The 12,551-nt window shown below is 45.1% G+C and overlaps 1 protein-coding gene across 1 annotated transcript; it reads right to left on the bottom strand.

Moving 5' to 3' along the window:
• Nucleotides 1-9,437: 9,437 nt before the first annotated feature.
• On the bottom strand, nt 9,438-9,857 carry LOC145802186 (uncharacterized). Its single transcript, XM_082894853.1, has one exon. The coding sequence runs from the start codon at nt 9,855-9,857 to the stop codon at nt 9,438-9,440; it is 420 nt and encodes a 139-aa protein (XP_082750979.1).
• Between the last annotated feature and the right edge of the window lie 2,694 nt (nt 9,858-12,551).

Genomic DNA, 12,551 nt, shown 5'->3' with positions numbered 1-12,551 from the left:
GAAGTGTATGAACTGTGTGTTCAGTATAAGCTACGTGTAAATGAAATGAATGAGCTGCGTGTTCAGAAGAGAAATGTGTGGGCTGCGTGTTCACAAGTGAAATGTGTGAGCTGTGTGTTCAAAGTGTGATGTATAAGCTGCGTGCAAATGAAATGAATGAGCTGCGTGTTCGACTTCTAAAAACTGTGGGCTGTGTGTTCACCATCAAGAGTTCGGACTGCGTGTTCAACTTTCAAAAATGGGCTGCGTGTTCAGAAGTTCAAAAGTTTGAGCTGAGTGTTCAACTTTCAACGAATGTGTGCTGCGTGTTCACAATCAAAAAATGGGCTGCGTGTTCAGAAATTCAGAAGTTTGAGCTGCGTGTTCAACTTTCAACAAATGTGTGCTGCGTGTTCACAATCAAAAAATGGGCTGCGTGTTCAGAAGTTCAAAAGTTTGAGCCACGTGTTCAACTTTCAACAAATGCGTGCTGCGTGTTCACAATCAAAAAATGGGCTGCGTGTTCAGAAATTCAAAAGTTTGAGCTGTGTGTTCAACTTTCAACAAGTGTGTGCTGCATGTTCACAATCAAAAAATGGGCTGCGTGTTCAGAAATTCAACAGCTTGGGCTGCGTGTTCAACTCTCAACTAGTGTGTGATGTGTGTTCACCTCAAAAAATGGGCTGCGTGTTCGGAAATTCAACAGTTTGGGCTGCGTGTTCAACTCTCAACTAGTGTGTGCTGTGTGTTCACCTCAAAGTTTGGGCTACGCGTTCAACTTTCAAAAAACTGTGGGCTGTGTGTTCAGGACAACAAGTTTCAGTTGTGTGTTCGAATTTCAAGAAAATGTGGGCCGCGTGTTCACCGCAAGAGTTTGAGCTGTGTGTTCAGATTTCAAGAAAATGTGGGCAGCGTGTTCACCGCAAGAGTTTGAGCTGTGTGTTTAGATTTCAAGAAACTGTGGGCTGTGTGCTCACGACAACAAGTTTGAGTTGTGTGTTCGGATTTCAAGAAAATGTGGGCCGCATGTTCACCACAAGTTTGAGCTATGTGTTCAGATTTCAAGAAAATGTGGGCCGCGTGTTCATCGCAAGAGTTTGAGCTATGTGTTCAGATTTCAAGAAAATGTGGGCTGCGTGTTCGCGACAAAAGTTCGAGCTGTGTGTTCAGATTTCAAGAAACTGTGGGCTGTGTGCTCGCGACAACAAGTTTGAGCTGTGTGTTCGGATTTCAAGAAAATGTGGGCCGCGTGTTCGCGACAAAAGTTCGAGCTGTGTGTTCAGATTTCAAGAAAATGTGGGCCGCGTGTTCATCGCAAGAGTTTGAGCTGTGTGTTCAGATTTCAAGAAAATATGGCTGCGTGTTCGCGACAAAAGTTCGAGCTGTGTGTTCAGATTTCAAGAAAATGTGGGCCGCGTGTTCATCGCAAGAGTTTGAGCTGCATGTTCAGATTTCAAGAAAATGTGGGCTGCGTGTTCGCGACAAAAGTTCGAGCTGTGTGTTCAGATTTCAAAAATGTGGGTTGCGTGGTCACGCCAAAAGTTTGAGCTGTGTGTTCAGAAATTCAAGTGCTTGAGCTGTGTGTTCAAAATGCAAACCAAATGCTGTGTTATGGACTAAGTGTTCAGATTGAGCAGTGTTATGAGCTGTGTGCCCAGAAAATGAGCTGTGTGCCCAAAAACGAGTTGTGTGCCCAGAAAAAGAGCTGTGTGCCCGAAAATGAACTGTGTGCCCGAAGAAGGAGCTATGTACCCGAAAAACGAGCTGTGTGCCCGGAAATGAGCTGTGTGCTCAAAGAAGGAGCTGTGTGCCCGAAAAATGAGTTGTGTGCCTGAAAATGAGCTGTGTGCCCGAAAACGAGCTGTGTGCCGGAAAATGAGTTGTGTGCCCAAAGAAGGAGCTGTGTGCCCAAAAAATGAGCTGTGTGCCTGAAAAGGAGCTGTGTGCCCGAAAACGAGCTGTGTGCCTGAAAAATGAGCTGTGTGCCTGAAAAGGAGCTGTGTGCCCGAAGAAGGAGCTATGTACCCGAAAAACGAGCTGTGTGCCCGGAAATGAGCTGTGTGCCCGAAGAAATAGCTGTGTGCCCAAAATGAACTGCGTACCCGAAGAATGCGCTGTGTGCCCGAGATCTACTGTCTGCCCAAAAGAGTTATGTGCTGAGATTAAACAGAGTGTTGTGTTTCGAGCTGCGTGCCAAATGAACAGAATATTGTGTTGTGAGCGGTGGACCAAACGAACAAAGTGTTATGGTGTGAGCTATGTGCCAACTGAATGGAATGCTATGTCGTAAGCTGTGTGCTAAGTCTTGCATGGTGCATGCGTCTCATCGCACTATTTTGCGCTGTGACCATTACTTGCATTGTGCATGCATTTTACCGCGCTATTTTGTGCATCGCACTATCTGGTGCAATTTATACTCGCACTATCTTGCGCACCTTACCTGTATCGCACTGTCTTGTGCACTCACCTGGTCTAGGAGACCTTAAATCCTTCGCTCTAAGGAGACCTTAAATCCAGCATCATCATTCGCGTTGTTTTGCGCATCGCACTTGCATTTATTCGCACCGTCTTCTGCACTTTCCGGTCTAGGAGACCTTAAATCCTCTAAAGGTGCAATTCCTTTGGTGTTTGTCGTGCCTGAACGACTTCTGGTGGTCTCGTATAGCCACTTGCCTGTGTTTGCGGTGAGTTCCTAGGAGACCAACTGAGATGGTGGAAACTAGAGTTCGAATGGCTTATGCCTAGAACGCAAAGGTTCGGGATTTCCGAGACTAAAGTCTGGTTTAAATACCTAGGGGTCTATCCTCGGCTTGAAATTTGTATGGCAGCCCCATAGATTGAGATTGCATGTGAATGCGCCTCGATTCTGGATACTGAATCAACCTAGTCTGTCACCCCGTTGGAGAATAGGGAAAGTTGTGAACATGGCCAGGAAGGAAAGGTAGTAACTGCGGTTTGGAAGTACAATCAAGAAAGTGCAAGAAGAACCCACTATTTTCAGCTCAAAATGTTTCTGCGGAATTTTCAACTCATGTCTTCGATGTGTAGCTCATCGTCAGTCGACATGCACGAGGTGTATCCTTTTTGGAATGTATCGTGACCCCTTTGAGAGGTAAATCGGAGGTTGCGTTTGGAAATTGGTCTACTTAAGGCTTGTATTCCCTTATTCGGTATTTTTTGTTTCAAACGGGTGTTGTCACGCGCGTTCCACTGCATTGTTATGCTCGTTCGTTGCATTGTTATGCACATCTATCTAGCATTGTTATGCTCATTACTTGCATTGTTATGTACACTTCACCTGCATCGTTATGCACCTTTTTTACTTGCAATTATCGTCTTTTCTCCTCTCGCATGCGGTGTGTTAGGACATCTTCAGTTTCGAACATTCGGACGAGTTCCGGTGTTCATTCATACCTTTTCTCTTTTGCATGTGATATGCTGAGAGGTTTTCTCTTGCGTGTGATACGCTGAGAAATTTCCCTTTTCTCTCTTGCATGTGATATGCTGAGAGGTTTTCTCTTGCGTGTGATACGCTGAGAAACTTCCCTTTTCTCTCTTGCATGTGATATGCTAAGAGGTTTTCTCTTGCGTGTGATACGCTGAGAAATTTCCCTTTTCTCTCTGGCATGTGATATGTTGAGAGGTTTTCTCTTGCGTGTGATACGCTGAGAAATTTCCCTTTTCTCTCTTGCATGTGATATGCTGAGAGGTTTTCTCTTGCGTGTGATGCGCTGAGAAATTTCCCTTTTCTCTCTTGCATGTGATAAGCTAAGAGGTTTTCTCTTGCGTGTGATGCGCTGAGAAATTTCCCTTTTCTCTCTTGCATGTGATATGCTGAGAGGTTTTCTCTTGCGTGTGATACGTTGAGAAATTTTACTTTTCTCTCTTACATGTGATATGCTGAGAGGTTTTCTCTTGCGTGTGATACGCTGAGAAATTTCCCTTTTCTCTCATGCATGTGATATGCTGAGAGGTTTTCTCTTGCGTTTCATACGCTGAGAAATTTGCCTTTCCTCTCTTGCATGTGATATGCTGAGAGGTTTTCTCTTGCGTGTGATACGCTGAGGAATTTCCCTTTCTTCTCTTGCGTGTGATACGCTGAGAAGTTTACCTTTCCTCTTTTGCGTGTGATACGCTGAGAGGTTTACCTTCTTCCTCTCCTATGTGTGATACGCAGAGAGATGTTGTGTGTAAGACTCCGGGTATTCTCAGTAGTCAATTTTAGCCTTCTCCTCGTGAGACGCAGTGAGAATTGCATAATTTTCTTACATCCTTTCTGCATGAAATGTAGTTAGATTTGTATTCACTTGCTTAAAACTGTTGCTTGGTATGCTTCATTACAGTTTTCTTTGCATGATCATAGGTTATGTTCAGCTTCTTGCACTGGCAGTTGCATTTTGCCCCTGCCTGCGGGCACATCTATGTTATTTTGTATGTTTGTCTAAGTCTTCGGCCTTGTCAAAAATGGGTCGTCTCTGGGCTTTGACATTCACTCCCGTCACTTATGACTTTCGAGTTCTGTCAAAGAGGGGCAACTGTAGACACCCCATTTTTGACCGACCTTGAGACTCAGACGTCACCAGTTGAGCGCTCGGTGATATTGCATATTGTGCTCGTTCAGAAGTTTCAGAGTCTCGGCTGCGAGCCTTGCCTCCGAACTTCCGGACTCTTTTGTGCTTTGCCTCGGTTTGCGAACTAGGCTCCGTTTTCTCTATTTTCTCTTCCCGAAAGGAGGGAGAGGTCTCGTAGATCATCTCTCAGTGGCCGTAGGCTACGTTTCGTGGTCGTAGGCTGTTTTGCCCGTTTGGAGTCCGGTTTTCGATTTTTCGGAGCCGTTGGCCATGTGCCTTGGTTCGGGACCGCTTAACCACCTCCGTTTGCTCCAGTTTTTGGCATGCACCTTATTTACTCCCTTTTGAGGGACACTGCGGTCTGAGAGACCAACTTCGTGGTCGGACAACACTTCCGGTGCCTAACAGCCCACTTTCGGGGCCCCGAACTGCGTGTTTTGGCTCCCAAACCTTCATTTTGCATTTTTGGGCTCCGACCCAAACTTAAGTTAGTCATATTTTGAGGTCCTTTTCATATTTGATTAAGGACCATTTGCTGTTTGAGATCTCCTACTTCCACTTGCTTCTTTACCCCTCTTTTAGGCCTTTTCTTGCATGATAGTTTAGGCCTACTTGTATTTATTTTCGTGGCTTGTCATAAACTACAAAGTGTCTTATTTTGAGCCCCTCTTCAACTTTTTTGAAAGGGCTCTCTTCGGTTTGAGATCTCCTACTATCACTTGCCCCTTTATCTCCCTTTTACGCCCAATTTGGGGTGAAATTTGAATTTCATTTCCCCCCCATTTTCCCCCCTCTTTTCCACCCTCTTGTGTCTATATAACAGACCCCCCAGCTGTGTTTTAGGGGTTAGAAAATTTTGGTTTGGAGCTCTCACATTAAATCTCTTTCTCTGTCTACTCTAAGCCTTAAAAAACCTTTTTGATTCTTACACCATTTCCTCACCATCACCTAGCACCACATCACCACTCCATTCCAGAATCTTGGACGGTCTTCTCAGAGCTTAGGAGGCAGCATTTCTTGGTCCAAAACGCTGTCAAAGATTAGTCTTCAACGGTAAGTCATCTTCTCCCCTTTTTGACCCTTTTCTTGGTTTACATCTTAGCTCTTTGTTCTTGCATGTTGGGGCTCCGACCCTAACTGAAAATATCATTTTTTGAGCTCTATTTCATGTTTGTTTAATGGCCTCTTACTGTTTGAGGCTCCCTTTTTGCACTTGCTTCATTACCTCCTTTGTATGCCATTTTCTTGCATATTATTTTAGGCCTATATGTAAACTGTTTTGAGCTCTAGTCCGAACTGTAAAGAAGCTTGTTTTGAGCCCTTCTTTAACATTGTTGAAGGGCTCATCACTGTTTGTGGCTTCCTTTTTCCACTTGCCTTTATATCCCTCTTTTGGCCTCATTTTTGCATGATTTGTTAGCCCCTTGTGTTTGTGTTTTTGGACTTTGGTCCGAACTGTAAATGGCCATATTTTGACCCCCTCTTCATGTTTCATCAAGTGTCTTTTGCTGTTTGATGTTTCCTTTTTCTTCCTTGTGTTTAGACCTCTTTTTAGGCCTTATTTTGCATAGTATTTTTAGCTTACTTATGCACTGTTTTGGGCTTGGTCACTAACTGTAAAATGCTATGTTTTTGGTCCCTCTTCAACATTGTTGAAGGGCCCTCTCTTGTTTGAGGCCAGAAACCATGACTTGCTTCTTTATCTCACATTTAGGGCCATTTTTGCATATTGGTTTAGCCCTATTTTTGTTCACTGTTTGGCCTTGCTTAAAACTGTAAATATGCTTGTTTTGGGGCTGTCTCGAGTCTTTCTTCACACTTCATATTTAAATAATGCATGCTTTGTACAGCTATAGGCCATTGCGTGTGCCTAGTTTTGCATTTCAGGTCTCATTTCATGCATCGGGTGCCATGTTGCCATGTTTTGGGGCTGTTTTGCATCTTTTTTCGCTACTGAAATTTGCATGCTAGTATGCCATATTCCATGCCTTGCCATGTCTCGTTAGAGTGGCATTCGGTGCCCTAGGGTCGGTCCTCGGTTTGCGTGCATGTGTGCACGCATTTCGAGTGTCTCATTTTCATCTCATGGCCTCTTATCCGAGTGTGGCTAAGGTCCACTCATGTTGGTGTAAGTCCATTATGCATTGTGTATGCTATTTCATTTCATAGCATTGCGTATGATAGGTTGTATGTTAGCGCATTGTGTATGCCATGTTATCTCGTGCATCGTGTATGCCATTTCATAGCATTGTGTATGTTAGGTTGTATCTTAGTTGCATTTCATGCATATCATGCATATTACATCGTGCTTGGGATAGGAGTTAGCCCAAGCACGGGAAACGAGGTACGTTTCGTACTCCGAGTGACGGAACGTGTCTCAATTTCCAGTCGCCGACACTCCGGATTATCCATGATGGAGTCTTTGTTTTGTTTTGTTTTGTTTTCATGAGCATTCATTCTATATTGAGTTGCACAATTCGACTCCTCGGCCATCATGCATCAAGATGCGTGATTGGTGGCACGAGGATCGAGGCATGCATACATTTGTGAAAATACGTTGAATCAGCAGCCTTCCAGAGCTTGGCACGCATTCCAAGAATAAATTACAAACAGAGGCTAATTGGGGCATCGCCGTGGATTTCCGTGCAAGGCAACCCGAGCATGCATCATTCATCATCCGGGGCAGAGTCAAGGCAGTCCCTGGCTTGCATGCCAGTTTATTATTTTCTTAGTTAATTTGGTAATTAATTAGGGTTTTGTACATATTTGGACTGTATTATTTATTCGGACTGTATTTATTCGGGACTCTACTTATTTATTCGGACCCTTCGTGCGAGGGCATAATTGTAATAAGTGTGCGTGTGTGGGATGTATGTCTTCCAACCCCACATCTTTCTCCCTTTTATTTACCCGCTTATGATGGTTAGATTAGGGCATGTTTCAATTAGCATACAGTATGATAGCATGTTTGCATTCATTCATCTGTTTTGCATGCACCAGGCTCGGCGTATCATACTAACTGCATTGTATTTTCAATTCCAACTTGAATACATGTTAGCTGTAGCATTTCATATGCCATGTTTAGAATAGCCGAGCCTGCTATAGTTGCATTTTTGCATGTGTTGCATTAGGCATTTCCGTATAATTAGGATCATGCATGGATTTCTAATTAGCTTCTGTTTTGGCTTGGAGTACTCGGTAAGTTTTATGCTTTAGCATCCTTGCATGCGTGTGAGTGACTGCCATGAATAGCATGCTTACCATGAGGCTATATGCTTATGTGATATAACTGCCTGAATGCCTGTGGGTGAAGGTTGGGTTATTTGAATTGGAACAATTCATCAAATGTGTGTTTTAAGCCCACTAGATAGTGGCAAAATCATGTTCTCTAAGCCCACCCGAGGGTGGCAAATCCATGTCTTAGCCTACTTGCGAGTAGCACCATCAAACCATCTTTCAAAAACAAACATGAAATGTTTTGTTCCAATTCAGGCGACCCAGTCTATACTTGTATGCTGTGCGCATCACATAGTAATCTAGGCTAATAACCGGAATAAGAACACACAATGTTTTCAAAACTTGATATCACGGTTAGTAGAGGCCGTTCTTTGATCGGGCGAGTGGGGGTGCTCATGAAGTGACCTTCCCCAATCGTACCCAAGTTCCCGAGCCGAGGCAACTTTGGTGATGACGGACACGTGGCCTTAGGCAACGAGTCAGGGTTTCCTAAATTTCCCAAAATAAAATATTTAGGTTGCGACTCTGTATCTGGCAAAGCAGTCCATGTTTGGCACTTCTTTTCTAAAAATCGGTTTTCTCAAAACGATTAGCCGGATTTGGACTCTTTGGTTCAGATTAAGAACCGTGACATTTGAGTCCTGAGCTGTAGTGAGCCCAATATCGAACGGAACGGGGGACTCGTTCCTCCCGGGGGCGTTTGGCGAACGTCTACACTTATGTGGATTGAAAGTGAAATTACGTAATTAATGGCTGATTTTTATAAAACGCTTACTTTTCAATTTGTAGTGCACTTGTTATTTATTTTAGTACACATTTTATTCTGAATGTTGGCACGTTTTAGATTATGTTTATGCGACTATCTTGAACATGGTAGGTACGAATGTCATTTCATTTTGAATAATTTAGAGACTGACTTGAACAATCTCATTTTAAATATTTCCATTTCTTGGCCTTTGTTTATATGGTCGGTACGAATGCCATACTTTAATTGGCCCAAACGTGTCATGCGCCGACGGGGCTCCGAATCCTAAGTCTGGCCGATCGTGACATCCACGAAGGGCGCTCCGAATCTGGAGCCTTTATCAGCCCAAAGGCGTCATGCGCTGATGGGTCTCCGATTCCTTAGCCTTAATTGGCCCAACGACGTCATGCGCCGATGGGGCTTCGAATTCGGAGGCTTTATATGGCCAATTGTGATATCCACGAAGGGCACTTCGAATCCGGAGGCTTTTTCGGCCCAAAGATATCATTCGCCGATGGGGCTCCGAATTTGGAGGCTTTATTTGGCCAATCGTGATATCCACGAAGGGCGCTTCGAATTGCGAGGCTTAATCGACCCAACGACGTCATGCGCCGATGGGGCTCCGAATCCGGAGACTTTCTTTGGCCAATCGTGATATCCATGAAGGGCGCTTCGAATCCGGAGGCTTTTTTGGCCCAACGACGTCATGCGCCGATAGGGCTCCGAATCCGGAGGCTTTATTTGGCCAATCGGGATATCCATGAAGGGCGCTCCGAATCCAGAGGCTTTTATCGAAACACCTTTGAACCAGATTTTGAAACGAGTAAATAGGGATCTTTGCATTACAGAAAATGAGATGTACATGGCGAATCGTTCAGAACAAGTATCATGCCCTACAAGTCGGGTCAATGATAAAATTTGCGTAAATGCATGGAATTCCAAGGCCGTAGCAGACTCCTTCTTGACATGTCTTTGAGTCGATATGCCCCTACTCCTACGATCGAATCAATCTGGTAGGGGTCATCCCAGTTAGGACCCAATTTTCCATCAGCCGGTTTCTTGGCAACTGGAAGTACCTTCTTCAGGACCAACTCTCTTGTTGTGTAGCGGCTCAGCTGAACACGTTGTTTATATGACATGGCAAGCTGCTCCCGGTAGCGCGCCACGGCCGCAAGGGCAAGGTCTCTTTGTTCTTCGATCAGAATCAAATCCAAAGCCAGCATCATATCATTTCGGCCCACATCAAAAACTTGAGATTTCAGGGTTGGGTGGCCGATCTCCAAGGGTATGATCGCCTGGGTTCCAAAGCATAGAGTAAACGACATTTCTCCAGCAGATCGCCTCGGCGTAGTTCGATGAGCCCACAATACACTCGGAAATTCTTCAACCCATTTGCCTTTATCTTTCTCCAGCCTCTTATTCATGTCGTCCAAGATGGATTTATTAGAGGTTTCGGCTTGACCATTGCTTTGTGGGTAAGCTGGCGTAGAAAAGTAAGGCCGAATACCATACTTGCTGCACAGCTCTTGATAGATGCCACAATCAAACTGGGTGCCGTTGTCTGAAATGAGAGCTCTTGGAATGCCGAATCGTGTTATGATATTTCTCCATACAAAGTGCTTAACATCAGCATTTCGAATGTGAGTTAATGCCTCCTTTTCGACCCATTTTGTGAAATAATCTGTAGCGACGATCAAGTATCGCTTATTCCTTGGGGCACTTGGCAATGGTCCTACGATATCAAATCCCCACTGGGCGAACGGCCAAGGACTGGTAATGGAGCTTAACTCTTCAACAGGCAGATGGGTTAACAGGGAGAACTTCTGGTACTATTCACATTTCTTCACATAACATTCGGCATCAGATCTCATTGTCGGCCAGTAATACCCCAGTGTTATTGCTCGATGGGCCAAAGAGCGCCTGCCAGAATGGGCACCACAACTGCCCTCATGTATTTTAGTCAAAAGCTCTTTGACTTTGTCCGGGTGTACACATTCCAAGTATGGACCAGAAAAGGATTTTTTATAAAGCTTTCCTTGCGGGTCCAAGTAGTATCGCAAGGCTTTGTTTCGCAGCTTGTGCGCTTTTTTTTTGTCCCCTGGGAGCTGTTCGGAAGACAAGAATGTAGCAATGGGGTCCATCCAACTTGGTCCTGATTCTATGACATTGACTTGGATTTCCTCCGAAGTGCTAATGCTCGGCTCCGGGATGAAACCTACTTCGATGGTCCATTTAATCTCTGAGTTGATGGCGAAGGCTAGGCAAGCTAGGGCATCTGCATGTGTGTTCTGGTCACGTGTTATCTGTTTCAATTCGTGATGGTCAAATTTGGCCAGCAAGGCACTAGTCGATTTCATGTAAGCCGTCATATGGTCATTTTTGACAGCGTACTCCCCTTTTAGCTGATTGATCACCAATTTTGAATCGCAAAATACCAGCAAACGTCGAGCACCCAGAAGGTGTGCATTCCTTAAACCGGCCAGAAGGGCTTCGTATTTGGCCTCGTTATTTGATGCTTCGAAGCCGAGTTTGATGGCCTGCTCAATTATTGCGGCGTCGGGAGCCATGATTACTACTCCGGCGCCGCTGCCCCGTTGATTGGATGATCCATCACAGTACAACTGCCGCTGCCCAACATATATTCTCCAGTTCGGCTTAGGTTAAATTTCATCAGACTTGAAATCGGCAAGACCCCCAGTAAATTCAGCTACAAAGTCGGCAAGCACCTGCCCCTTGATTGAGGTTCTAGGTAGAAGCTGAATGTCGTACTGGCCGAGTTCAAGAACCCACTTTGAAACGCGTCTTGATGCCTCTGCACTGCGTAGTACTAATTGGAGGGGGTAATCTGTTAGCACCCCGATGTTGTGCCCTTGGAAGTAATGCATCAGTTTTCTTGCCGCCATGACTAAGGCTAGGATGAGTTTCTCCAGCGGCAGGTAGCGTGTTTCGGCGTCGACCATTGCCTTGCTCACAAAATACACTGGACGCTGCTCCCTCAGCTCTTCCTTAATCAGTACGGAGCTGACGGCCCAGTCAGAAACTGCCAGATACAAGAAGAGCGGGTCGCCTGCCGAGGGTGTTGTCAAGAGGGGAACTGATCAAAGGTAGGTTTTGAAACCGTTGAAAGTGGCTTCACACTCAGCGGACCATTCGAAAGACTTTCCCTGCCGTAGTGTATGGAAAAATTATCGGCAGCGATCTATACACCGACTGATGAACCTGTTGAATGCGGCGGCCATCCCCATCAACTTTTGAACCACTTTTACCGAACGGGGGGAGCTGAGTTCCAAGATTGCTGTGATTTGCCTCGGGTTGGCCTCGATTCCTCAATGGTTGACAATGTAACCCAAGAACTTGCCAGAGTCGATCCCCAACGCACATTTGGAAGCATTTATCTTCATTTTGTATTTGCGTAGAATGCCAAATGTCTCCTCCAGATCAGCTATATGATTATGCTCTTCCTTGAATTTGACCACCATGTCGTCAATGTATACTTCCATAGTGTGGCCGAGTTGCTCTTTGAACATGGTGGTGACTAGTCTCTGGTAAGTTGCCCCTGCATTCTTCAGCCCAAAAGGCATAACCTTGTAGCAATAGGTTCCTCTTGGGGTGAGGAATGCGGTCTTGTCTTGATCCTCCGGATGCAAGGCAATTTAATGGTAGCCTCTGTAGGCATCGAGGAAGCTCATGCGCTGATGACGTGCTGTAGCATCTACCAGTTGGTCTATCCTTGGGAGAGGAAAACAATCTTTGGGGCAGGCTTTGTTTAGGTCCGTGAAATCAACGCAGACTCGCCAGGTCCCATTCTTCTTCTTCACAACCACAAGTTAGGCCAAGGGCATCAGTTCAGCAGTCAGTTCAGAGGGCCTTATCTATCCCACCAGAGTACAGTAGGGATCAGGGTTCTGTTTCACCCATAGAGAGGGAACATATACCGATAATTCAGTCAGAACAGAACAATATGGCTAGTTTAGAGGAGATGGTGCGCCAACTCCAAGAAAGCATGAAAGTAATGCAGC

Source organism: Camellia sinensis, chromosome 11, assembly GCF_055761805.1.
Source record: "Camellia sinensis isolate YWXY chromosome 11, ASM5576180v1, whole genome shotgun sequence".
Lineage (NCBI taxonomy): Eukaryota > Viridiplantae > Streptophyta > Magnoliopsida > Ericales > Theaceae > Camellia > Camellia sinensis.
Note: the sequence above shows the minus strand (reverse complement) of the source record. Positions and strands in the feature narration are given on the sequence as shown.

Excerpts from the sequence above, each read along its gene's own strand:
- LOC145802186 (XM_082894853.1), bottom strand. The coding sequence starts at position 9,857 with ATGTCGTTTACTCTATGCTTTGGAACCCAGGCGATCATACCCTTGGAG.